Source organism: Struthio camelus, chromosome 4 (genome assembly GCF_040807025.1).
Source record: "Struthio camelus isolate bStrCam1 chromosome 4, bStrCam1.hap1, whole genome shotgun sequence".
In the NCBI taxonomy this organism is placed as follows: domain Eukaryota; kingdom Metazoa; phylum Chordata; class Aves; order Struthioniformes; family Struthionidae; genus Struthio; species Struthio camelus.
The window spans coordinates 3,517,592-3,544,903 of record NC_090945.1 but is presented as its reverse complement, the minus strand read 5'-3'; the positions used below and the strand labels follow the sequence as shown (position 1 = coordinate 3,544,903).

The 27,312-nt window shown below is 43.5% G+C and overlaps 2 protein-coding genes across 3 annotated transcripts in view; one reads left to right on the top strand and one right to left on the bottom strand.

Moving 5' to 3' along the window:
- Positions 1-6,630, top strand: part of IGFBP7 (insulin like growth factor binding protein 7) — a 21,265-nt gene extending 14,635 nt beyond the window's left edge. The window contains exons 2-5 of the mRNA XM_068941112.1: positions 1,811-1,920; positions 3,467-3,583; positions 4,836-4,962; positions 6,444-6,630. Of these exons, the coding sequence (XP_068797213.1) occupies positions 1,811-1,920; positions 3,467-3,583; positions 4,836-4,962; positions 6,444-6,463 (374 nt within the window). The 3' untranslated portion in view covers positions 6,464-6,630. The remainder of the gene's footprint in view (positions 1-1,810; positions 1,921-3,466; positions 3,584-4,835; positions 4,963-6,443) is intronic.
- Positions 6,629-27,312, bottom strand: POLR2B (RNA polymerase II subunit B). 2 transcript variants are annotated; one of them, XM_068941111.1, is made up of 25 exons: positions 27,047-27,312; positions 26,550-26,622; positions 24,828-24,978; positions 21,408-21,520; positions 20,934-21,153; positions 19,804-19,962; positions 18,476-18,640; positions 17,722-17,918; positions 16,802-16,921; positions 16,219-16,405; positions 14,886-15,029; positions 14,473-14,612; positions 14,274-14,385; positions 13,799-13,953; positions 13,311-13,509; positions 12,125-12,293; positions 11,546-11,642; positions 10,315-10,409; positions 9,775-10,025; positions 9,598-9,687; positions 9,224-9,331; positions 8,678-8,791; positions 8,425-8,585; positions 7,786-7,981; positions 6,629-6,878 (listed from the first exon to the last, which is right to left on the bottom strand). In XM_068941111.1, the coding sequence occupies exons 1-25, from the start codon at positions 27,063-27,065 to the stop codon at positions 6,789-6,791; spliced, it is 3,525 nt and encodes a 1,174-aa protein (XP_068797212.1). In that variant the 5' UTR covers positions 27,066-27,312; the 3' UTR covers positions 6,629-6,788. The 2 variants fall into 2 exon arrangements, with proteins under 2 accessions (XP_068797212.1, XP_068797210.1); XM_068941109.1 differs by lacking the exon at positions 6,629-6,878 and having other exon boundaries at positions 7,666-7,981; positions 27,047-27,270.

Genomic DNA, 27,312 nt, shown 5'->3' with positions numbered 1-27,312 from the left:
TCTGAAACACTCATCCTGGCCAGCACACACAGGGAATCAATCTCTGCAACAGTACAACCATCAGCAGGTTAAGCTGCTTAATGAAACACTTAAATCCTTTTATCAGCTAGTTCTGTGCTGACAAAAAGCATATCTGGGTTGTAATGCCTGCCAGGTAATGTGGTACCCAGCTCCTGCTGATCACTGGTGTGGTTTTAACCGTCTGCTAGCACTGCACCGATCTCTTCCCTACTGTTATGCACTTACCTCCTGTTAAAACCAACAAGACTGGGATGCCTCTGTAATGGAGGATTTGGGTTGCAGCCACCCCGAGTCTCAGAGGGGCTTCCCCCCAGCAAGACATGCAGAGTCATTCTTGGCCAGGGAAGTCTCGCAAGAAAGAAGCAAATATTTCTTTGGGCTCACACCAGCCACCCATGAGTGGGGAGCCATGCTGCCATCCTTTATGCTGAGACAGAGGGATGGCTGATATCCTCCCACTGGTGACAGCAGTGAGATGTGCCCCCAGATCCCAAGGAGGAAGAAAGCCCCAGCTCTCTGTTGGAAGATGTCAGTCTTGGGATGCACCTGAACCCTGGTCCCTGCTGCCTGTGAGAAGGCTGCAGGGCAGAGTGGATGTGCAGAGCTGAGGTCAGTGCATGTTCAGGACCCCAGAAGGATCATTGGGACCCAAACCTGCCCATCTTTTGTGGAGCTGGGGTTGAGGCATGGGCTATGAGCAAGCATGGCCAAGGACTTCTAGTCAGACTGAATCTGGGGCACTTGTTCCTGCAGGAAAAAACTTCTCTTGGTGAAATGAACCTCAGTGTCCTGTAACTGCCTGCCTCTCCAGAGGAGAAGGGGAAAATCATCTGTGTTCTCCAAGCTATATCAACAAGTGGAAATAAACACTATGTGCTCCTTTGGGCTGCACTTCCTATTGTAGGAAATAGCCACAATTTGCAAAGCAGTCCTAAGAAGGATTAAACGGAAAAGGCCATTCTTCTTTCCTGAGCTATGGGCTACGTCTCTGACAAGCTCCCAGCCTGAGGGATAAACATCTCCAGCCAGATCTGTAAAACAGCTCTGTTCCTATCTGGCCTTAGAAACAACTCCCTGTTCAACCAGGGATCAGAGCTCTCTCTAGGGAAATGAGAGCTGGGCATTCACCTGGTCCTTTCCCTGACTGTCTGCACAGAGAGCTTTGTGACCCTCCAGCCAGCCTCCTTTTGCTGAATATATGCACACAGGTAAAACAGGAGCAGCCCAACACTGACTTAGACCCCACTACACAACTGTCACAGGCTTTGTTGTGTTAAAATCGTGGTGGGTAATGTGAAGCTAGCCAAGCTCTTCACAGCATAGGAGAGTAGAAGCCCCCCCATCTGCCTGCTGCCCAGGTGGTTCTGTCCACACCAGCCAGACGCCCAGTGATAAGACACACTCGGCGACCCCACAGCGAGTGGAGGCTGCAGTTTGTAAAATCCTGCCCAGATGCTGAGACACCAGAACACAAATGCTATCTTACCTCTAACGTCAATCTCAGGAGCAGCTAGACTGACCTTCTGAATTGCACAACACTCGAATTTTCATCTGAGGCAGGTGCCCCGGCCAGCCATTAGCCTGGATAGTTTAAGGCTAGCTGCACGTATAGGCTTTAGAGAGAGAAATGCTGTGATATGAGAGCAGCCCAGCAAGCTTCGCTCCAGGCAGAGTCCCACTCACCTCATCCTCAAAACCCATCAGAAGCGAATGGCCCCACTTAAAAAGGCTAGCAAGGAGATGGACTTGGAGTCACCCAGTGCTTGAAAGCGTTTCTCCCTCTTTGCAGGACCTTCCATTGTGACCCCTCCTAAGGACATCTGGAACGTGACGGGAGCACAGATCTACCTGAGCTGTGAAGTCATAGGCATCCCAACCCCCGTCCTCATCTGGAACAAAGTAAGGGTCCTGCTAGGAGCTCTTGGGGCCTAGCAAAGCTGAGGCAGGTGGAACTGCCTGGTAAGCAGCAGGAGAATACAGGCCATAGCAAAACCCCTCCTTAAAAAACACACATCTTGGATGAGTTCTCCCATCTGTGCAATTCTCTGTCCACCTCCAAACATCTGGCTTTGTTTAATCTTTAGTCATCTCTTTTTCTAAACTCTTGTTGATCCTGATGGGGAGCTAGACTTATGTTTTTCTTGGTAGCGCCTGGTATTCAGAGCATGCAGAGAATGTCCCTTGACCTGCTCTCACACTGCTGACGGCAGTGACTCTGAGACAACTGGCTGCAGCTCACTCAGGTCAGGCATGGGAGCCGCACAGGGTAGTTTCTTCCAGTAGCCAGCAGCGTGCTGGTTTGGCAGCGTGCTGGTAACACCTAGCTTAGAGCAGGAGCCAATCTCGAGCACAGGGGACCTTAGCCATGGGATTGAGAGCCACTGCCTGGCCCCTTTAGCCTCTTCAGATGCCACAGGCTCATGGACACTTTGGCGGGATCTTAAAATTGAGCTGAAAGGATACTACACTAAGAATAACACAGAGAAAAGCTAAATTGACCTAAAGGTCACTTTGCGCTGAGGCAGAAAACCCTAAGAGTCTCAGACCAACCTCTCACGTGAGCCTACAACGTGAGCATGTTGACCCAGGCAGCGTTTTCCACGTGTTATCAGATGCTCTGCTTACACTGTCAGTGCTGCTCTGCTCTTCATGACTCTTCCTCGCGGCTATGAGATTGCTTGTCCTACTGACAACAAGGGCCGAACACAACTTATCTCCTGTGCTCTGCTCTAGGCTCTGGTAGCTAGCACTGGGAAAGGACTACACTACTGCTCTCTTGTCAACGCTGTGCATGCCTGGAGGCATTGCTGGGTTTGCTGCAGCAACCCTTCGTGTCTGTCCCTGGCCTCTTTGGCAGAGAGCAGGTCACACAAGGGGGAGCCTGCACACACTCAGGTCTCTGCTGCTGCCACACTAAAAAGCCTCATCATCAGAAGAGCTGTGTGTGTGTGGCCTCTCCTAACGAGGACAACACTCAGCTCCTGCAGTCTCCACATCCCACCCCAAGCCAAAAAGTGAATGCTCTGGCCTGGTGAACTGGACTGACATATGGGTACCAGCAGTTGCAGGCAGCTGGATCCTCCTTGTTCAGCACCAGCATCATTTCTTGGACTAAATGCTCCCACGGGAGCGTGTGTTGGAGTTCTGTGAGACAAGGTCAGTACAGAGCATGCTCGCACACCCTGCTGCGCAGCCCCACCCACGCAAAGCTGCGCTCCCCTAACTGTTTCTGCTAAGGAAGGGGGAACGAAGCCCCAGTACAGACACAGAGACATCACTGTAGTGGAGCTGCAAAACAAGGAGGACAAGGTAAAATGCAGGCTCTAGAAAAACACGGCTACTGCACAAAATACACTCATGCAAAATTAGTGTGCAGCTAAGGTCCTAACAGTTCCAAGCATAAGTAAACCCCCAAACCCTCATGCCTTTCTGCCCTTCTGTTTAGATAATTCGAGGACAGTATGGTGTCCAGAGGATGGAGCTTCTGCCTGGGGACCGAGAGAACCTGGCTATCCAGACCCGAGGGGGCCCTGAGAAACACGAAGTGACTGGTTGGGTCCTGGTAAGTATTTTGTGCATGCACAGAGCTGCATAAACAGTACAGTACAGTTTGCAAACAACTCCTGAACAAAAAACAGTACAGAAAACACATGGCAATGGACAGGATACCTAGGAGCAAAAAATGCGTGTGAATCAGACAAAGGGTGAAGGTGGCTGCTGGCTCCACTCTTGCCCTTTGCAGTTTTTCACCACTGTCTAAGGGCAGTGAAAAGTGCAGTGAAAAGTGTCTGTAGCAGTATTTTCGTCCTGTGATCAGAGAAAACTAGACTTAAATAGAAGATCTCCTTTCTGTATGCCAGTTTGCTGCTGCTGCTGCTGCTATTAGCGGAAAGGAGAGACCCTCTCTGTGTGTAGGAAGCAATCAGTAGAGGCAGGACATCCCTAAAAACAACCCACGGCTGAGGAACTCTTATAGATTTGGCAGAGCTAAGTTGCCCTAATGAAGTGCATCACCTGAGAACAGCACAGTGGAGATGCATCTGTTCTCACACTCAACAGGCCTCCTAAGCTAGAGGAGTACCTGCAGCTTAATGAATCATTGCCATGCATCTGGGCAAAGTGGTAGGGAGGCCAGAGGAGGCTGCCATCCATCACAGCAAGGGAACTGCATCAATTTGCAAGGAGATGAGCTTTGGCAGTATGAGAACACCCCTGGTGATGGCCCCCAGCTGCAGAGCAGTTGGCAGCAGGGGAGCACGGCTCAGGGCGTTGGTTCCCAGACCACTTGCCAAGGCGGAGGTGGAAGCAGAGACAGGGAACGGTTTGAGCCTATGCCTTTGCTGAGATAATGTGCTGGATGCAGCACATTCCAGGAAGGTTTTTTTCTCCCTGCCTCCCTCTCCACGCCAAGCGTGCAGTGCTCCAACACATCTCCAAACTAAGCAAATGCTAAAGAGCATCAAGGCATGCTCCACCTGGCCTAGCAGAGCAGAACAAAGCCAGACCTGGCTGAACTGCAGGAGTGGGTGCTTGTCCTTGGGGGCTGCTGCCTCCCAAACCTGACGGGAGAAGGCCACCACCATCTGAACCAGACCACTGACTGCAGACAGAAGAAATAGGGTCTGAACTGTGCTGCACTCAGTATGGTCCCTAAGGGTTAAATGCTGCTTCATTCCACTAGCTGTTTGTCTCTCCTCTGTTGCTGCATTATCTGTCTTGAGCTATTCAGAAGTTATAAAAGGTATCTTAAAACAGAAGCACTCCTAACCGCACACAGGATACTTACTGGGGGGGGGGTGGGTTTCTTCCCTTAGATATCTCCTCTGAGCAAAGAAGATGCTGGAGAGTACGAGTGTCATGCATCAAATGCCAAAGGAGAAGCAACAGCTTCTGCAAAAATCCACGTTGTGGAAACCCTGCATGAAATAGCCTTGACCAAAGGTAGGTATTGTGGATAAACAGTCAGCAGATTTTTCCCCTAAAAGTTTGCTCAGCAGTTTGATGCGGAAGGACCACCTCTATTTAATGCTTTCTGCAAAAAGTTTACACTGGAAATAAGTTTAGCATGCAGCTTTTCCTCTGTTTGGCAAAACACCCCCAGCCAAGTCTCAGCTGCTAGAGTTCTTAAGGGATTGTCAAACAGTCCTCAAGCGCTGTAAAATACTGGAGATTAAGATACAAAATTAAAAAATAGATTTTGGGCTTTTAACAAAGGAACTTTCAGTGGTATCTTCAAAATACCTTTCAGTGTTTCCATAACACTTCCAAATGTGCCATCTGCTTTTGTGGGAGCAGTGCAGGCATAACCATCCCCAAGACACAGGGGTACTTCACGTACTTGAATTCCTAGTAAGTCCCTGCACCTCCTTGTTCTTCCCCGGTCTGAAAACAACCTAGACCCTGCACCTTGGAGTGTCGGACCACAACAGGCCTGTGGGCAAGACCTGTAGCCTCTCCTCTCCAGCCTGACCCAGGCTTCAAACCAGGCTAAATTCTATCTGCCAGGCTGCATGCAAAGCTGATGGCAAGCCAACCACTCTCATTCTAGCTGCAAAGAGGATTGCTTAGTACCAACTCTGTTTGTCCTTAGGAGTGAATCCTGAAGGTTGGGATAGTAACTATAACAGTGCTGAAGGCAGAGGCACTGGGGGCCAAGCATCCAGCTACAGAGTACTGGGATACCCAAGTCCTCTTTAGGACGTAATCCTAGTTTTAATCCCACTGGACTTGTTGCTACTTGCTAACCTTTATCAGAATGGTAGTCTTGACTTCCTGGATCCTTGTATCCCTGAGCAGCCGAAAGATTTCCTTTAGGAGAACGTTAACAGTGTCTGGTAGAAAAATAAGAGCATAAAATGAATCCCAGTATCACTTACGCATAGGACTTTTTAGCTATTCTCTATCCCTTTTCAGAGATCTTACTTATAGAGGTGACTGAAATTGAGTTTCACTGAATTGTGCCATGAGCAGCACACTTACACTTGGCCACAGCTCAGAAAAGATTCTTATATACACCCCACATACTACTGCTGTTTCTTTTCAGCTATAGGAAAGCTCTCAAAGAAGCAGGCCATAGCTAAGTAACAAGCCGGCAGTCCACAATTATGTAAAGGATATTGATAAAGTTAACGGAATCTAAGCTGCCAGACTCCTCCATGGCTACACATTTAGGAAGGCTGTGGCCCATGTTCGAGTGACCTCAGCATGGAAAAATGCTGTCAGTTCCCATGCCATACTGCTGGACTCTGGGGGAGGGAGGGAGGGGGGGAGGGAAGTAAGGGAGGAAGGAAGAAAGGACAGGAAGTTGTCAAGTCTCGTCCTCAGCTAAAACATCAAAAACTCCCTCCCTGTGGCTAATGCCTGAGATGTGATATTACCCCTTGGAACAATACACAGCATAACATGCTTTTGTTTTTCCACAGATGATGGTGCAGAGCTGTGATGTGAGGACTTTCACTTACGCATCGTTTTAAGTTAGTATTTTGGAAAGCTGCAACCTCTGACTTTTTCTAGCCCACTGATCAGTTCCTTCTTACCGTCATTATCCCCTGAATACAGATTTGCTTGCACACTTTTTTGCAGATATACAAATAAACAGATTCACAAGTATGATTACAAATTTTAATTATATTTACAGGAAATAAACATACAATACTTTTGAGCAGTAGACAGCAGATGCGTAAAATTGTATTTTGAATACAACCTACACAAAATGAAACACAACCTGAGCACTTCAGTCTCACCATTTAAAAAAATCCTTTTAAAGGCTAAACACTCATCATTCGAGGTGCGATACTCATAGACATCAGTTCTTGGAAAAGGAGCTTGCAGGCATAGGGCATTCGAACCAAAGAGATCTGGAAATACATTTCAAAAGACTTGTGATAAGCACTTCTAAAGCATGAACTTCCACTTTTCAGATCTAGCTTTAAGCCAAAAACTTGACGTTAGGTATTGAATCACTTAATGAGAAGTGCTCAAAGGCATTAACAAAGCAAGAGGGAGGCCAAGATAGTCTATAGAGGCTACACAACAGTTATTCAGAATTCATTTTTAGTGGTAAAACCTGCAGCCAGGAGATCAGATCTTAAACAAAAGCCATTTAACAAGGGAATAAGTGCATAGGAAAGTATGTCGGGTATGCGTTAAATGCAGTTAGGATTTCCTGCATACATCTCTTCAGTAGCCCAAAGCCATTGTTAGAATTGCTAGTCAGTCCCCAGCACAAGAACAGGATTGTTCAAGATAGCTATTTTAATCTGTGCTGCCACACCCTTGACACAGCTCTGTAACCAAGCACACACTATAGAGCTAAATTTAAAAAAAAAAAAAAAAAAAACCACACACACACAGCAGCACAACAGATCTCCCATGGGAACACTGCTCTGCAGACATAAATATCTTCATGGGGACAGTCACAAGGGTGATGCCTCTGAATTCTTGAGGCTCTGAGTTTTACTATTTCACTATTCTAGAAATAAGCTCTCCAGTCTTAAAAGTAAAGTCTCCGAAAACACTGCACTGCAAATTACTTGAATGACATTTCCTGCCAAGGCATAAGCCAACAACACTGCAAACTAACAAAGAAATTTCTGAGTGAACTAGGACACTATAATAAACACTTAAACATTTGTACTTATGAAGTTAACCTGGCAATTTTTCTGCTGTTTCTTTAACCATCTGCTTCCCCATCGTCCTGTTCACCTGCATGACATTTCCTCTTACCCACAGAGAGAAACACTGGCTGATGAAACTCGCACCTACCTGAGTTTTATTACGGCATCCCCGGCATTCATAGGTGTGAGTCCTTGTGTTTGCAATTGCCATGATTCCACAGAGGTTACAGACATGGACTTGGTATGGGTCTGAAGCTTCAAACAATCTCTCTCTCAAGAACTGGGCTGCTCCATGAGCAATCTGGCAATCTCGTTCCATTTCTCCAAAACGAAGGCCACCATCGCTGAGGAGGAAGCAAAAAAAAGACCTTTTGAGTTCACTGGCAAAATACATCAGTGCTTGTTGCTGGGACAAGTAACTTGGCAATACTGCCATTGGCAGTATTACAAGTCAGGAATAAAGCTTAGCATTAATTTTTCTCTAACTCCTCAGAATAAAACTCTTAGGGAGAATACTACCACAACCATTTATAGTTGCTACAGTCATATGGCTGAGCATTTCTAAAGCAAATGTCAGACAGCTAACAGCCACAGCACAACCCCACAGCAAAATGATGTAAATGATTAAATCGGGCTGTACTCATCTTAAGCCAAACACACCAAAACAGATAGCTAATCAGGGTAAACCACTTAAGTTCTAGATGCACAGCTGAGGCAGCTAATTTTTAGGATCAAAACTCAAAAGGAAAAAAAACCACCCTGCATAGAAATCAATAAACATTCTTACCGAGATCTACCTTCCATGGGCTGTCTGTTAAGGATCTGGATTGGCCCTCTTGCACGAGAATGAATTTTGTCATCTACCATGTGCTTCAACCGCTGATAATATGTAGGACCGATGAAAATCTGTGATGTGATTTTTCGGCCAGTAAATCCATTGTAGAGAACCTGAACGAGTCAATGTAGTCACTGAGTCAAAAGCCTTACTGTCCATAATAAAGCGTATATTACCATACCACGAATGGACATTTTGGTTATACCTCATTTCCTCTTAGATGATAGCCATAATCTGATAAAAGATTGGAAATCTTCTGCACATTGACAGCATCATTAAAAGGCGTAGCATCACCAATTTCTCCCTTGTTTGCCGATACCTACAGAGAGAAAAATCGCAAAAGCCTGTCAGAATTCTGAAAGGCTGGCTGATCAAACAGTTTTAACTCTTAATACCAGAACTTAAGACTTCATGCCCAAGACGGTAGCCCATCTTGCTTTATCAGCTACGCAATTTTACAGCTGAGACTATCAAAAATGCACAGTATCAACAATTCTGCTACTCCTTTTCTTAAGTGACAGGGAATATTCGGAAAAAATGAAAACAACTGATTACAGAGTACACTGTAATCAGACTTACTGGACAAAACTCACAGGACTGTAGGTCCTCCTCAATAAATTTGCTTTTGCTATCAAGTAGATGGGGAAAAATTGTCACTTTTGAGTAGATTAACAAATACCAGAGAGTAGCATCTTAAAAGAAACAAAACTGTTTTAATTCTCAGACATGTAGCAGAAGTCATTCTTTTTACCTTCCCCTGAAGACATTCAATCAAGTGACCAATGGTCATGCGGGAAGGGATGGCATGGGGATTGATGATTATATCAGGTGTGATGCCTTCACAGGTGAATGGCATATCCTAGAGCAGGAAGAGAGACGGTCAGTACTTCCCAGAACGCCAGTTTTAAGAAAAGCAGTTCCATGGATTCACATTAAATATTTTCAAGCGTTTCAGGGTCACTCTAGTAAGATAAGGAGAAGTTGTGTCCCTTTCTAAACATGTTCTAGCTAAATTTAAATCAATAAATGACACTCTAGTAGTTTTCCAGACAAGTCACTTAAGGTGAAGTAAAGCGTTCAGAGAAGGAGGGGAAAAACACAAAACAAACAAACAAACAAAATTACCTCTTGCCTGTACTGGATTCCACAGGTTCCCTTCTGACCATGTCTGCTGGCAAATTTATCTCCAATTTGTGGGATTCTTACAGAGCGCACCTGAAAGCCATAGGTAAACATTCAATGGATAACTCAAGTCCTGAAGAAAAAGGATTAAGCAAAAAATTCACATATGTCAGTGCTCACCCTAATTTTGCAGAACTTGTATCCTTCCTGGTTAAGGGTTACCATGACCTGATCTACAATACCAGTCTCACTAGTTCGCAGAAAAGTGCTGCAGTCTCTCTTTGTGAAACGTCTGTTAGTGCTTTCCAGTTCATCTTCGTTTTCTGGCAGAGTTACCGTTTTGCCAATAATGACATCATCCCCGGACACACGTACCCCAGGCGCTATCAAACCATCATCATCAAGTTTGTCATAGATAGCATGTCTCATGCCTGGGGAAGGAAAGAAAACAGAGTCCCAAAATTTTCAACACGCTGACTTTGACGTCTTGTAGAAATTCAGCAAGCATGCTTGCAACTTTAGCCTAGTGCTAAAATGTCCAAAGAGCATTCTAAATGAACATCTCAGCCAAAGCATTTTGCTATTAATATAGACATTTCTGCTACTATGTCTCACCAAAATAAATAAATAAATAAATAAATAAAATTGGCTCAACATTAACAACCTTGCACAGAAAAATTTAATTAACAAACTCGGTCTTCATATACTACTACACCTCACCTTGGCAAGTTTCACGGGTAGGCTTTTCAAAAACTTCCTCTTGGTCATACCCTTTTTTGGACTCTTGCTCTTTGTATGAGCGATAGAACACAGATCTGAAACAAAGTTAAAAAGCTTTCTGCTATGAGACCAGCATCAACCTCAGGTTCTTCCTCAACCTGTACATCCCTATTTCATTATAGCCACATTTTGCCACATACTATGGCTACTGTTATTAATGACAAGCAAAGCTCATAACATTCACATGGCACACAACCTTTATTCTAAAGTCCTGTTAATCTGACTGTCACTAAGGAAAAAACACAGTTTCAGGTGGCACTTTAATGGTCACTTTTCAGATACTGCCAAAATACCTATAGATAACATACTAGTAATCGATGAGTTGCAGAGACCTTCAGATCTGCACGACTGCTCAATCGTAGTTCTTATTCCTACGGATTGCTCGCATCTTTGTCTCATCATTCTAATACTGAGGGTTTTTTTTTTTTTCCCCCTTCTACCTGACATTTTGCAAGCATTTTTAGGCTTCTACTGCTACCTCCAAGCTCCGCTCTCAGCACAACTGAGCTACAGTGGAAAACACATTTAAACACTTCTGTGAACGTGGGAGTTCCATAAAAGTTTCTCACCTGAGCCGTAAAATCTAACAGTCTCATCTTATTCTGCATTAGGAGATAGTAGATGCAATGCACCAAGCATCCACCTTTTAGGTTCACCTCAGGCAAAAAGTGAACAGAAGTGGAAACCCCATGACCAATACATTATACAGTTACCTCATTTTCATCTAGAGAGCAGCAAAAGCAATAATGCACAAAATTGCATCAGTTGCCAGTTGTCCCAATAGCAGTTACAACATTAAGGAGAGGAACATGCCAATCCTCACAGGTAGCAATTGTCATGCTACTAAAGATGAGACTAGATTACAAAGCTGCAATGCTGCCATCAAGAAGTTCATACAACCGGCAACTCAGGCAGCAAAGAATCCAAATATTTTTCCATTTAACCACCATACAAACAACATTTAACAGAGTAAACACGACAACATTCACCGTTTTCATTGTGCTGTTGTTCCCTTCTCCACCCCCCCCCTTTTTTTTTTAAACACTATTCTCTAAATCTGTTCATACTGAGAAGTGTCTTCAGGTGTAAGATGAGCTTTTCTCAAGCCTCTGGACAACTTACGATACTGGGGGGTTTTGTTTGTTTTTTCAAACTCTTCAAAATAACACACCTGAAAAAGCCTCTATCTACAGCAGAACGGTTCATGATGACAGAGTCTTCCTGGTTATAGCCTGTGTACGATGCGATGGCTACAATGGAGTTGATACCTATAATATGCAGAGCAAATACTTTGAAAAGATGCACGCATACCAGACAGGCGTTACTTATAACTCAAAATAAGCTGTATTCTCTACGTTGAGGCCAATCTATCCTTTATTAGATAAAATCTCCATAAATTGCATGTGAAAACCATGCACCTAATCAGTAAATGCAGTTATGGGGAGAAAAGAGATTAGAGGTTTCATCAGGACAAGAACGACCCCTTGTGGAAAACCTAGTAAATACCAATGCAGAAAATGCACTTTTCAGTTAGATGTTAGCAGACTGCATGGATAGTCTGACCTGCAACACTAGTAATGTGTTTTGCAGTCTAGGCATCAAGCTCTGAGTTAAAATGCTAACTTATCATTCATTTAAAAATTAAATAAATTTGCTAAACATTTAGGTAAGATACACACATGACATTTTTAGCTTAGTTTAAACACAACAGTAATATTTTTTATTTAATAAACATTTACTGACAACATACCTGCTGGTAACTCTCTAAATCGCAAGTACTCCATAGAACGTGTTGTTACAAGGGGCTTCTGAGGATAATACAGCACATGTGCCAGTGTATCCATACGAACGTGAAAGTTTGTAATGTAAACTCCCATAGCCTGTTTACCCATAGCAGATTGGTATGTGTTCCTAGGAGACTAGACAGACAAAAAAAGAATGATGCGTGCGTGTTGGAAGGAACCTCTGGAGACCATCTAGTCCAACCCCCCTGCTCAAGCAGGGTCTCTGAAAGCATGTTGCCCAGCACCCTGCTCAGATGGCTTTTGAATATCGCCAAGGATAGAGGCTCCACAACCTCTCTGGGCAACCTGTTCCAGGGCCCTGCTACCTTGTCAGTAAAAAAAGTTTTCCCTTATGTTCAGATATAACTTCCTGTGTTTTCATTTGTGCCCACTGCCCCTCATCCTACTGCCTGGCACCGCTAAAAAGAGAGTCTGGCCCCATCCTCGTCACAGCCTCCCTTTTCAGATCTCCCCCTCAGTCTTCTCTTCTCCAGACTGAACAGCCCCTGCTCTCTCAGCCTTTCCTCATAGGAGAGGTGCTCCAGTCCCTTCGTCATCTTAGTAGCCCTCCGCTGGACTCTCTCCAGGAACTCCATGTCTCTCTTGTACTGGGGAGCCCCGAACTGGACACAGCACTCCAGGGGCGGCCTCACCAGGGCTGAGTAGAGGACATGGATCACCTCCCTCACCCTACTGGCAACGCTCCTCCTGATGCAGCCCAGCATACCGTTGGCTGCCTTTGCCGCAAGGGCACATTGCTATCTCGTGGTCAACTTGTCCACCAGGACTGCCAGGTCCTTCTCTGCAGAGCTGCTTTCCAGCAGGTCAGCCCCCAGCCTATCCTGCTGCATGGGGTCATCCCTCCCTAGGTGCAGGACTCTGCACTTCCTGCTATTGATCTTTTCTCTGCCCAGCTCTCCAGCCTGTTGAGATCCTTCTTAATGGCAGCACAGCCCTCTGGTTTTGGTTCATCAGCAAAACTTGCTGAGGAGGCACTCTATCCCTTCGTCTAGGTCATTTATATATATTTACATTTAGATATATATATATATATATATATAGATGTGCACATACACATCAAGCTCTTTACACATATAGCTGTGGGTTTTCTAGCAACCTTAAAACCAGAACATCAGAAGTGATGCTACTAACCTGGTTGTGATCAGGAAAAGGGATAATAGATGCACATACTCCCAGGATCATAGATGGGTGAATCTCACAGTGTGTGTACGTTGAACAGTATGCAACACCTTTCTCTTGCAAGTCATCTGGAGTCATTGCCAGCATCACAGTCTCTTCTTCCAGGGTATCAATATACTCCACTACCCCACTGGCCACAAGATCCTGCCAACTAAACAACCAATGTTTGAAATACTCAACTAACACATAAAACAGGTCTCTTCAGCACTATCAAGAACAAGAACTGCTCTGCCTTATTATTACTACTATTGCCACAGCATGATAAAATACGCATATACACACACACACACACTTATATATAATGAATTACGTTACCAGGCAGAGAGAGTATCTTTGTGCTGCACAAAGCTTTAAACATTTCTCACTTCAAATCTGAGGGAACTCGCGGTTTCCAGCATGAAAACCTAGACGTTCAGTTGAATTTCAGGAAAACACCTCACCTGTAATTGTTATACTCTCGCTCCTTCAGTTGGTCAATATGCCTTTTTTTCAACAGCAACTTCTGTTTTTCCACAATTAAAAGGGGTCGACAAATTCTGCCTGCATCTGTATAGATGCGGATTTCTCGCTCCCGAATATCCCTAATCATTGAGACCTGTAGGAGTAAGCAGTGAGTACCCAGGGAGTAGAGCCACAGCCTCGACTCAGAACTGTGGCATTCAAAATAAGACAAAGAAGTTCCCTAAACCAAAGACCTTACAGAAGTCAGTAGCACAGAAAATTTATCACACTCCTATAAACAGAAGTATTTCAAGAGACTGTTTTAGTAAGAGCATTTTGCAACTGGACTTTTTAAAAAAGCAACAGGAAGTACGTTCAGAAAGAGTCTTGCAATTTGGAGCTTGCAAAGTAGTCTCAGTCCATTATCCTCCCTCATTTAAAGGGGTATCTAAAGTCTAGCTGTAGGAGTTATACCTCTGACACAATGATGTCCATCTGACGACGCAGTTTTCTTAGTGTATTCATAAGTTGTTCTGGATCTTTGTGTATTCCCACCCAGCAGCCATTAACAAAAATCTTGGTAGCACTAGAAAAAAAAAAAATACTTGAAACATCTGCAGGATAAAGGAAAAAAACCTCAAAAGTCCATTTAGACAATTTCATTTGCACATACTCAGCTATTGCTGCTGGAGATATTTCTTCTAGGTTTTCCATACTCCATTCTTCCAAGAATTCCAAGATTGGGGATGGCTGAGACCCCACAGAAATGTAAGCCATCAAGGCTAAGTTCTTCACAAGTCCAACTGCATGACCCTAACAGAAACATAAAATAATTCTGTATTTCCAAACCAACAGATCCTCCAAGACGACAAGCACTTAAACTTCAAGTCCCCAAGAGATCAGATATAAAACATGCTATTTACTCTACTAATTTCTACCATTTGACTACAGTTAGCAATAAAGCTAATACTCACATCAGTATTTCAAATACAATGCAAGTGATCATTGCAAGCACTATGGCTGTAAAGTGCCAACCAGATAAATTTAGGAATGAATAAGTAGCAATGTAAATATTACTTTAATTACCTCTGGAGTCTCAGCAGGGCAAACCATTCCCCACAGTGTATTGTGCAACTGTCTGGGCTTTGCTAGTTTACCATCTCTACCAATTGGAGAATTCAGGCGTCTCAGATGGGACAGAGTAGATGCAAAAGTCAGACGGTTTAACACCTGCAAGTAGTAATGACTTCAGTTAGCGAGAGCTTCCTAGCTGTGGTGTTCTAATAGGTATTGTATTACATTAGAGGAAAGGATCAACACCCCAAGAAATTAATGTTTCTGAAAAGAACTAAAATACCTCTGATTTTTGTTATCTACACTTTTCACCAATTCACCTCCCCAGATCTTAGGCTAATTCTACCCTTAAAAGCTTCTGCCATTACAACACTGCTTAGGAGTATCAAGTTTTTTTGTTTTGGTTTGGTTTGGTTTGCTTTAAGAGAAGTCTTATATCATGGCAAGCACCAGAACCAATGCAGTTACCCAAGCAGAGAGGTGTTTTTTGCTAATATATCTTATTCTGATCAGATAACAGAAATAAGTGATACTTGCAAAAATACTCTTTAGGCTCTATTTTCACCAGGAGGGCTTGCCAGCACAGTGATACTGAGAGATCTTTTCAATTGCAGACTTGGTCATTAGGAGCAAATCAAAATTTGTATCATCTTTTCAGAGCCTGCTCAAGGCTTCTCAGAAATTTAAGAAAATTTAATTTTACAGCCTTAATGGTGAGAACTTATTAAAAAAAAAAAAGACACCCTTACATACACACAGAAAACAAGCCATCTAGAGACAGCTACCATCTCCCCTCTTTCCTCACTTTGCTTTTCCCAAATCTCTCAGAGGCCCCAGAAAACAAAATGAGCTGGCATTCAAAAACCTCTCGCTATGAGAAACAGGCTCAACTAAGCACTGCTCTGGGCCAATGAAGTCAGTGCTCCTCCTCATCAGCTACGGAACACATACCTGTAACATTACAAGGTGCTACTCAAGTTTTTTAGCCTGGTGTGGAACACTGGAAGTAATTAAAGGAAAGAAATCCATCCTCCCTGAATATTCCCTGAGACTTGACCAGACACACAAGAATATGCTCTAACACAAAAAGGAGCCATTACAGAGTAACACCAACTACCCTGCAGAGAACACAACAGTTAAAAACAAAACAAGCAAACCCACAAAAAACCACCTCTTTCAGCTATTTGGATCCTCACCTGTTTCAGGTATGGAAATTTCATTCAAAGGAAAGTTCTATTTAAGGTACAGCAGTGGCCCTTGGCTGCAATGTTAAACTCTTCCACGATATAACTTTATTCCTAGGTAAACCTGACAAATCCTGTCACGCCGTATTCAGCTGTTTTACCTGAGATACTCCTGCTCTGGCCTGATGAGCTTTCTTCTGATCACCCCAGTTTCCAGTTGCCAATGAATACTTCAAACCATCTGAAATAATTCTTGTTTTAATTGCCAGTTCCAAGTTGAAATCTTTCCCTCTGTCAATAAACTTTTGTGCATATATCCTCACTTCCTTCAGCAAATTCTTAAACATTCTGTAAAAGAAGATGCCCAGAAACATGATTAAACAGTACTGTAGCAATTCAGCCTATCTAGCACTACCTGGAAAAAATGTCACTGGCCTCCTAAACAAGAAGAATTTACAACTAGAGAGAAAAAACAACTCATCTGTTTGTGAACGCGCATAAGGGCTGGACTGAGTTACATTGCAAGGTATCAACCTCTTATGCTTCAAAACGTAAGCTGATATTAATCACCTACTATTAAAGGAAATCCACCCCCCGCTCCACAAAGCCATAATCAAACACAGGCTGTGTTGCCCGAGACCGGCTGTCGGACATGACAGAGCAGTCTGATTTATCTAGAAGCACAGAATTTGCCACGCAGCTCCCATTAAGTATCTCCAAAACATGTGTATCTATTTTATTTACCCTCGGAACAGGAAAGCTAACAGTGGCCCAGCAAGATCCAGTCTTTTGTTGCCATAATGATCTCTGTCATCAAGCTCTCTTCTTCCCAGGGCTGCCAGCAACAGTCTATGAACCATATACCTAATCAAATAAGATGAGTTTATATTTTAAATCATGGGCTGACATTCATGACAAAAATTACATGCTTTATAAGGTACACCAGTAAAACTGTTTCACAAATGTTGTCAATTCTAGATCAAATCAAGTGTTTGCTGCTGTTCTAACAGACCTCTTCAGCACACAAATCCTTGAAGCTGAAATACCCACTGCAAGTTCAGATAACCACAAGTGAAGTTAATACTTGCATCACGACAGCAATGCACCTTGGCCTTCTGCTATGTCTGTCCCATCGAGTAAGATGGGCTATATTTAAACTAGTGGGAAAGTGGACGAGATGTGTATCAAAAGTAATAGGTGGAATTAGGTGTAAAGTGATAGGTCTCTTGATGCTATATTTCATCTGCCTACCAATAAGCAGCGATCACAGGGACATGCTAACAGCTTTTAAGAGCGACTACGTTACACACATGTTGTCGATAGTTATCAACCACTACGAACGTGCTGCTGCTCGTGCAATGCGATGTCAAGAAAAGTACTCTGTCACGATCATTACATCCAAAGTAAGATTCATGGTGCGTGGAGGGGCTGTTTTTAGTTTTTTGCTATTGTTATCATCATTTGCCTTTTCTCAGCTGGGAAAACATGCAAGTGCCCTAGGATTTATCACTGAGCATCCAGAGACTGTAGTTAAAAGAAAACTCATATTCACTGTTTGTTTTTACCAATCATATACTTCAATAAGCAGCTAAACTATGAAATAATTTGTATTTAGTGTCCGTTTGCAGACGTGTGACAGCGCGCCTAAGAAAAAAACAACGTACCCAAGAAAATAGGCCTTTTTGGTCTCACAGAAGTCACTGACACCAACATGTGGGAGCATTTCTTTCTGCAAGACTTCTTTAGCATACTTGATTCTTTTCTCTTTGGTAACACCTGGCTTTGCACCTCTTGATCCAATGAAGTTCAGAGCAACATTTTGTTCCTGGATGACAAATGCTTCATCCAAAGAAGGTTTGACCTAATGCACAAAATACAGCAAAATCCTGAAGCAATCCCTGCCTTTTGGGGTTGAAGAAAACTACACAGAGGTTTGTTGACAATTTTGAGGGGGGAACTGCTAAGTACTGATCCAATTCTAACAACAGTTTCTGACTTTAATATAGTAGCTCTTTCCAAAGCAGCAGAAAACATTAATGAAGCACAGCAGGATGCACACAAAACATTTGTTTACGCTTCAGAAGACAGCTCTGATTCAAGTACCTTCTTGGCCTGTTGCTGCCTCAAACTTAAATAGGGATTTTTAAAAGTAAAATCAACGGGAGCAGGATAAAACTCTACCTCTCCAAATACTGATTAGCCCCTTTAAAATTTCCACTGCACTTTGTTCACTTAAAGCACCTATTAGAACGGGTTTAGGCAGAGAGCTTTTGTCACTTCTAATATACAACCCACAAAAATAACGAAGAGAGAAATTACAATTGGGAAAGGAAGAAAATGCTTTAAATACTGTAAAATTTGTCACACCTAGACATCACCTAATGCTGAGCTAGGAAATAAGTCATGTCCATTTATTACCATTTCCATCATTTCTGGATCTTCAAAATCATAAATGATGTGCTCTAAAATGTCCCTGTCGGACACAAAGCCTAGTGCACGAAAGACAATTATGATGGGCACTTCTTGTTTGATATACGGTAAAGTTGCTACAATGCGCTGGCCAATAGCGCTCTTCTTTGCACCCTAAAAGATGGGGAAAAAAAATACGTTAGTCTGAAATGATTTTACCTTTAAACAAAAATCTCTTTCTGGACTTAAATGATACATTACAAATGCACTGATTTAAGTACTATGGGAAACCATGACTTCACAGCAGGCCAACGGGCTGTTCAGAAACCTTAGGCCAGCAGTCATTGTTTTTCCCTTAATGTTTCCACCTTTAAGTCTACAAAAACTTGAAGGTTTTTTCCCTTGACACAAAAAAATTAAATAATACCTTTCATTCACCAGTACACATCACTGTCCTCCCCCCACATATTTATAGACAGCAATCCTCTCCGCCTTCAGATTGCCTTTTGACAGCCTAAATAAGTCAAGCTTTTCTAATTCACTGTCTGAGACTCTCTATTCCCATGATTATTCCAGCAGCTGCTCTTTCTTCCTCAGCAAGTAACTTGCATTAATTATGTGGTGAGATACAGCGAAACAACCATTCTCATGCCTGATGGCTGGGGCACTCTAAGCGGTTTAAGGCTTCTGGTGAAGTTACTCTTTGAACACACTTGGGAAGATCCAAACACCAGTACCGGTAAATGGGTTCAGAGACCCTCTGCATATGTTATGAATAGCACTTATTTCCCCTCACAAGACTACTCTGGCATGGGGAAACCACTGCACAGTGCCTGGACCTTGACAGGTGCCATAGTTTTAAGATGCTAACCATGAGTTAATACGCGGTCTGCAAAACACATCTAAATGCTAACTTGGCCCTCAGCAAAGACAGCGTCCCTACTCGTATTCTTGTCCTCTGTCAAAAAACAAGTGGTTTGCTTGGATTTTCCAAAAAACTCATTTATGGTAATTCTAAAACCATTCTTTAGCCACGTCCTCCAATCTGCCACAGAGGGAGTCCTAACTGCAACTCCTAAACCAAAGTCTTTGTCCCAGAGACAAGCTTGATCTGTGATGACCGAAATACATTTTCATATAATTTTACCTTCTTCACAACTTCACATCAAAAAAAATTTCTTCTCAAAATCCCAAAAGGAAATAACGTGAAGTGACAGGACAGTAAAAAAAAAAAAAACACTCCTAAAACAATCTTTAATATAAGGCCAAACATAGCATTAGCTGTTTTCACCAGGGTAGGGGAGAAGGCGAGGGAATGTTTTACTGCTTAGGCATACCTGCCCACCTCTGGCCAGCATGCTAACCCATATAGTACTTGTTGGTCGAGAGGAATTTTCCAGACAAGATCTACACTCTCCCGTGTAGGCATATTTTGAATCTTTCTTTGCAAACACATACACTGTGTTCGTAGCCATTTTCTCCTGAGCAATCAGAACCTGTGTTAGAAACGAGAACAGTAGTAAATAACTGACAAAAAAGTATGCCAAAAGCAACGTGCACGGTGTATTTCTTCCATTCCTTCAGGTGCCTTTCCTTTAAGGGCACTGCCAGTGACGCAATATGAAGTCAATCCACCAAACTCACTTAAGATTATTCTCTACACCTTATAAGTACAGTATTAAGCAAAACACACCTAGTTAAGATGGAATACCAGAAACAAAAGTCTCTGGGAACACTGTACTCTCTGTGATGCACTTATCACAACTGCTAGCTAGGCTGACACATTTGTGCTAGCTTTAGCCACAACACTGATAAAGAAAGCATTTCCCCGTCTCTCTGTTTCCAAGGCCAATGCACTACCCATACAAAGATCGAAATGCCAGCCCCAATGGTCAAAGCCAGATTCTTTTTGGTAAGAACAAAAATAGAATTCTACTTTTTTGGCTGGGTTTGCTCAGATGTCAGTTACAAAGAAATGACAGTTTGATTGATGGGGCACAGGAATATAGAGGATGTGCTTTGCTAAAGGTGGGTCTGCAGCTTTGAAGGGAAGAAAGGAATAGCATAAACCCACTCTTACCACAAAATGAGCTTACGCAGCTGTGAATAACCTGGAAAAGACTGCCAGTGAGGAATTATCTTCCTCCAGCAGATGAGCAGGTTTCAAGTGAATGTTGCTCTACAGTGTTGAGAATGGAAAGGAGAACATCTAACTACTTAGTGGCATTCAATACAAAACAGTTTGCAAAACTGTAGAAAGAAATATGTCTCCCAGGAGGACAAAAGATAGCCCAAGGAAGTCCTAACAAAGGACTAAAAGCTCATCTTTCTACAACAGTGTGAGAATCTGAAGTAAATGTAGCACACTGGGATAAAAGCGCTTGTGTTCCTGGCAAAAGACATATCGATATGTAACGTAAAACTTTCAGCAGCTGTAACGAAGACTCTGCAAGATATTACTCTTTACCTTTTCTGATCCATTAATGATAAAGTAGCCACCAGGGTCAAGAGGGCATTCATTCAGTTCACAAAGATCACGGTCAGTTAAGCCATTCAATAAGCAGTATGTTGAGCGTAACATAATAGGGATTTTTCCTATAAAAGTTTTCTGATGCTGTGTCTGTAACTGGTCTTCCCCTTCTTTAATAACGGTTTTAGTTATATCCACGTACAGAGGGGCTGAATACCTACCGAATAAAAATAATATTGTATTATCTCTCACTACAGCACAGAAAGACAATGAAAAGAGTTATTCAAGCACTCACTGGCAACATTAAGCATTATTACCAAATCATCATCTGTATTTAACAACTAGACATGCTGATTGAAATAGAGCAGTAATTAAGTTTTAAAGGTATAACTCAATTGAAAAAGACTATCAGTTTATAATGCACAGAGCTCTTCTTTCCTCGTGTTTATCCTCTATAGAGATTTCTCTTACGTGAGGTTTCTCAGCCTGGCTTCATTGGGCATCATGGGTGACGGTGCACCATCTCTTTCCCAATGCGTTGGTTTGGAGAGATAGATTTGTTCAAACTTCAGCAGATACCGGGGCTGGAAAACAAGAAAAAGTTTACCTGTAATAGAAGAAACATCGCTTTTGGTCGTATAAGAGCAGCCCTGAAGGTTAAGATCCAGTGCTTGCTGCATGTCTTCAGCTCATGGTAAGGACGCGATCCCTCTTTAAACGGCTACACTGAAAAAGCACTTAAAAATTTCCAATGATTTCTAACCAGATCATTAATAAAAACACGTAGAAAAAACTGGCAGGTCAAAACCTTTGGCAAGAGAAGAAAAATAAAATGCTCAGTAGGTCTTCTCCTATGAAATAGCTAACAAGCCCAAAATCTGCCAAGTCAGTGAGTACAACAACAAACAGAATGTGCCCTTTTTAGATATTCATTGTGTATGTAGGTTTAGTTAACACTAGCAGTTTTGCAGTGCAAAAGGTTGCAACTTCTCCAATACTTACAAGACAGTTTACATATCTAGATAGGGTGCCGGTCTTCGTAAATCTTTGCTCCCTTGCATAGAGCATACCAAATGTAGTAGCTTTATTTTAGTTGCACAGAAATCCTTTCAGGTGTTACAGCAAAACCAATGGCATAAAAGAACAGATATCCTTCAGCAACCGAACAATTCTCAGGATCTTCACTTTGTTCCAACAGCCAATCATCCTTTCAGAATCCTACTGTGATGAGACTCACAGCATTCAGCCTACCTAAACCGAAAGCCTGGCTTTCAAAAAAAAGGCCTGTAAGTTTTAAAACAATACTCTGATCAGATCAAAGTGCATTTGTGTATTTGGCATGGGGCCTAGAACTTAAAAAGAAAGCAAGCGGTTACACAATAGTAACTTTGCTCAAGTGTTTTGTATGCATGATCTTAGGCCAGATGTACTAGCGGTGTGGAAACTGGGCACAAGCTTGGCCTGCTTGTGTGCCCAAAATCTAGAGATGAGCCACTCTATTCACAAAGCATTTCTGCACTAATCAAAATCCAGCTTGGTGGAAATATAAGCAAATCATCGCTCCTGCACGTACGCAACACGAAGGACCCATTGACTTAAAACCTCGTCTTCAGTTCCTAACTCACATCGTGTCCTTTCACAGAACAGAAGCTCACCCAAATAAAAAACTACAGTGTTGCCACCTCAATTAAGTATCTGCTTGGAAGCCAATTATTACTAGAACAGAACCTGAATCCCACATAGGTAGCTTACCAAATCTGAGCCATAAGTACTCTGCTTTAGCATGGCACCAAAGCAGCACTTGCTCTAGCAGAGCAAGCTCTAATACAGAGCAAAAAAAGTCAGCTTACGGTAACGTCGCAGGTGGTTGTAGACTTTAGAAAACTCTGCTTTCAAAGTCCTCACACTCAGCCCTTTATCTAGACCCACTAATACAGGCAAAGGAGCAAATTATCCATTCCATGCAATTTGTCCTATACAGAGCCACAAAAAAACCCACCCTTTTAACATCTTAGGTAGATAGTATTGTTTCTTCTATAGATTAAATAGATTATTGCATTAATGTATGAAATCAACACAACTTTCAGACGAAATGGAAGTCTCTCCGCTGCTATCCACGAGGAATACTAATAACCAGCCTTTTATATTTAGGATCTTCTCTCGTTCTTACTAGTAACCAAAACTGTTACTGGAGAAGGGTTTCCACTTTCAGAATCTGGAAACATAGCAAGCTGGGTAAAACCAACTCCTAGGATGATTCTACAGGATCAAGAAACAAAATAAAATTTGAATGATCTAAAAAGACCTGAAGATTATCTGATCAAAAAAAAAAAAAAAAAAAAAAGCAACAGACAGAACAGCTACCTACAACGGTAGGTAGCAGAGCTGCTCCCCAACTCATTGACACACATTTTGTAGGTCAAAAAATTTTCTCATTTTTTAATCAAATGCACACCTTTTTCCTGGATTTCCAGCAGCACCAGTCTGACGCACCAAGTTCCCAATTTCTACTGGGAGCAATGAAATACATTTACTATAATTCCTGTCGCTCAGGACAGTTGTTAAGCCTTCCTGTGTGCTATAAATCCACCCTAAATCACCTTCAAATTCCAAGACTGGGAAGCAGCGAGAGGAAGAAGAATCAAAAAGTCTCCTTGAATGAGTCAAGTGGCAAGAGGTTGTCTCTAAGTGAGCCTAAAGGAAAAAGCAGGTTTCCCTTTTCTTGCATCTCGACCTAACCCTAAAAACTTTAAAATAAGAGATAAGAATAAAAATAAGGTAAAAATAAGAAACCTAGGCTCTCTGATTTGAGAAAGTTCAACACCATATTTTGGTTGAGAAGAACACAGGCATAGAACATGCTTGTGATGTGCACGTTAACTGCACACAGCAAAGGTCTTTTTACAAATCGCACACCTGCAGAACTCGGGATGATATACACTGAATAATAGAGGGACCATCAAGGGGAATTATTGTCAGAAAAAAGTTTATGAACTGTATGTCCAATCAAGAAACAGAAAGAAATCTTAGCTATTCTCTGTATAGAGAATAGCTATGTAGGCTATTCTGTAGGCTCTGTTTGCCTACAGAAAAAATGTAAGTGGACAGTCAGACTGTGAAACAAATTGAGCTGTTAAAGTTATTTTAAATCTCTACTAGGGAAGCAGCAAGGTAGGGATAGTAGGGGATCGGATCATCGCTCTTCGCACCTGCACAATGGGGATCAAAACACCATAAGGGGTATACAGATGAGGGCACGGTGGCCCACAGAGAAGGTACACACAATTTGTCAAGGGCCATCACACAGAACAGACCTTAGACAATTTGTTCTCCTTTGTTACACGGTGCTAATGGGAGACGATAAGCAATGCACCTTTCGAAAACCCAGGCCTAACTTTAGATGAAGAAAGCTAGCAGAGAACATTTTAGCCATAATCTTCTCCTGCCATGATAAAGTTATTGAAAATGCAAAATCCCATCAAAATAAGGTTTGTTTTTGGCTAGCTGTCTTGTTCTGCCACATTCCTATCAGTGATGCTTGCTCCCAGTCTTGAGTGGTATCACACAGTAATTGACAGGATGAACTACAGCAGCCAATCGGTCATTCCTCAACTCAAAGAGTCACTAACTCTACAGGAGAGGAAAGTCGGGATTCACGGATAACAATGCTCTTGTATGTTTTTCTCGGCAGTAAGCTTGACTACTTGAAAACTTGGGCGTGTACCTCATAGAATCCAGACATTTCACCTGTCTGCCCATTCACTCCAGGAGCAGTGTCAGACCTCTGACTTATTTCTGACTCTTGAGAGGGGAGGGAATAAAACGCATCTAAATAAAGGAAAATCATTTTGCATTGCAAAACCAAAATAGCTCTGCAGGGTCTCCACTTACTGGCTCTTCCACTTCTCCTGTGGCATGCTGGGCTTCAGCTTGCAAATCAATTGGTGGAGCATCTTCAACAATTCTCTGCACAGACATCTGAATAAACTCATCAAAAGAATCCAGCTGCTGCCTGACTAGGCCTTTCTCATCAAAGTAGGAGCTAAAAAAAAAAAAAGTATATTATTCAAGAAGAGCTCTTAAGTTAACTCACGTACTCCACATATCGACAAGTTCAAGACTTGTTTATTATCAAACCTTCAGGAGTCCTGGAATACAATATCAAAATACAAGCATTGACTTTTCTTGAGGCACAAGTTTCAAACACAGCTGCTCAGGACTGTTAAAAACTTAAATTTTTTCTCTCAGTATTTGAAGGCATAGACACGACAAAGTGACAGACTTGCTGCCCCTTCTTGGTTAAGCCATGGCTGTATGCACAGTTTATCTCAAATTAGAAGTGAAACAGGATGACTTAAAACCTCAGTAAAGGTAGCTTCAGCTAATATCTTCTACAATGCACATGACAAATTACTTTGCTGCAGATCATTTCCCAAGCTGCAGTAAACTGAGAGCATACAATTGTAGGCCCCTCATTCAAGACAACAGTTCTCAGAACTTTTCTTAGCTCAGATCACCTCTGTTCCAGCCACACAGAAATTTCCAGCTTCACCCCTTCCAGCAGCTTCTGGATTCCGTCTAACCTTTGTTTCACCTACCAAAACACTCCAATTGTAGCTATCCAAGCCCGAATGCCAAGCTCGCAGCCTAGCTTCTAATGGGATGATCTAAACACGTTCACTGCATTAGCTCCTGCCAGCAAGCTCCTCTCCTCCCACGACCCTGCATTCCTGAAGCCAGCCAGGGAACCCTTACTTACTCCAGCTTTTGCTCCTTCACCTACAAGACCTCTGCAGAAAACTTGTAACAACTACCTCCCTATCAGTGACTTCAGGCTTCTCCAAGAACGGAAACATAGCCTTGCCTATTGTGCCGCTGCCACAGTGCACCCTGTCAGCATAGCCTGCCATTGCACAAAAGGAAGGAGGAAGGGAAGGAAAGGGCAACCTAAATCCTTACTGGGAGTGAGCTCTAGCCCCAGCTGAAGGATTTGTCCCAGTTCCCTCCCACCTGATTCAGAATAAATTTAACGCTCATCACCAGGCTGCCAGACAAGAGAAAGGACCTCCTTCTGCCTCCGAGGTTTCTCATCCCTACTCTCTACCCAGAGAGGCTACAGGTCTAGCGCTGCAGGTACGCCCTTCCGTTTGGGAACTGCTGCTCTAAGACACAAAGAGAAACACTTTTTGCCTAGTTCCACACAGCCTTCCACTCTCTCAGAGGCGCAAGAAGCTGCAGAGCCTGGGCCTTCATGTAGTACTAATAAAACACTAATATGGCAAACTGCTAAGTATTGATCTCCTAATGTCAGCACGCACTGCGAGAGTAACGGGCAAGATGATGTGCGTGATTTGGGATCAAAATAATTTCGTACTTCAGTTCAGATAGCCTAGCTGAACTGAGAGTAAGTAGGGCTTCTTAATCCCTAACAGTGTATATACAGGGCCAGCAGTCAAAACCTTGCTGTTTCTGCTTAAAGCCCTTCTGTTCAAAAAGTAACGAAACATATTATTTAGTAGAAACAATTCTTGCATTTCCATCACGTGTTGCTAGCAAACTAGATACTACCTTTAAGACCCAAAGCGTAAAGAACAGTGAATTTTAGAAAGTCACCTAATAACAATCCAGCATGCTTCTTGCCACAAGTCAGGAGTGATTTCATCATCATCTTCATCATATTGCATATCTGTCCAGGAAGCATAACGTGCAAGTTAGACTTCGATATCCACGTTACCTCTACTTGCCTACTAACGCGGGGCCGGCATACGACTGGCAGAGGGGCACCCCGGCAGCGCCCATGGCCGCAGGAGACTGTGGAAGCCCCTCACGCCGGCGCCGGTAGCTCCCCCGTCTGCACCGAGCCCCAAACGCGGACTCCGCGCGAGCCCAACGGCTCTCCCGCCCCCACCCCCTAGCGGGCAGTGCGCGACCCGAGCCCAACGGCTCTTCCCCCCCCCCGCCCCCAAGTAAGCCGTAGACGAGCCCAACGGTTCTCCTGCTCCCACCCTCCCTGGTAGGCCGTGGGCGAGCCCAACGGCTCTCCTGGCCCCTCCGCCGGGGCCGGCCGAAGAGGATAACGGTTCAGGCCGGGAGCGGCCGCCCGCCCTCACCTTCGTCCGCGTCGTACATGGCGGCGGCAGTAGGGAAGGCCGCAGGCGGCGGCGGCCGACACAGAGGCGAAGAGAGCGCGGGCCACCACTACCGAGCCGCCGACGGAGGGGGAGGCGCCTGCGCGCCTCGCGCACACACCTAGCAGGCGTCACCGCCGCCTCGCGCAGGGCCGAACCGTGGCCCGCTCCCTTCCCCCGCCCCGCCCCGCCCCGTCGGAAGCACCGCGGGGGAAGGCGCATGCGCGGTTGCTGCGCCCACGCCCTTC

Coding starts and splice junctions, on each gene's coding strand:
- POLR2B (XM_068941109.1), bottom strand. Junction 12,294..13,310: donor CTTTTCCTGATCACAACCAG/GTTAGTAGCATC, acceptor TTGTCTGTCTAG/TCTCCTAGGAACACATACCA. Junction 10,410..11,545: donor GTAGATAGAGGCTTTTTCAG/GTGTGTTATTTT, acceptor ACTTTGTTTCAG/ATCTGTGTTCTATCGCTCAT.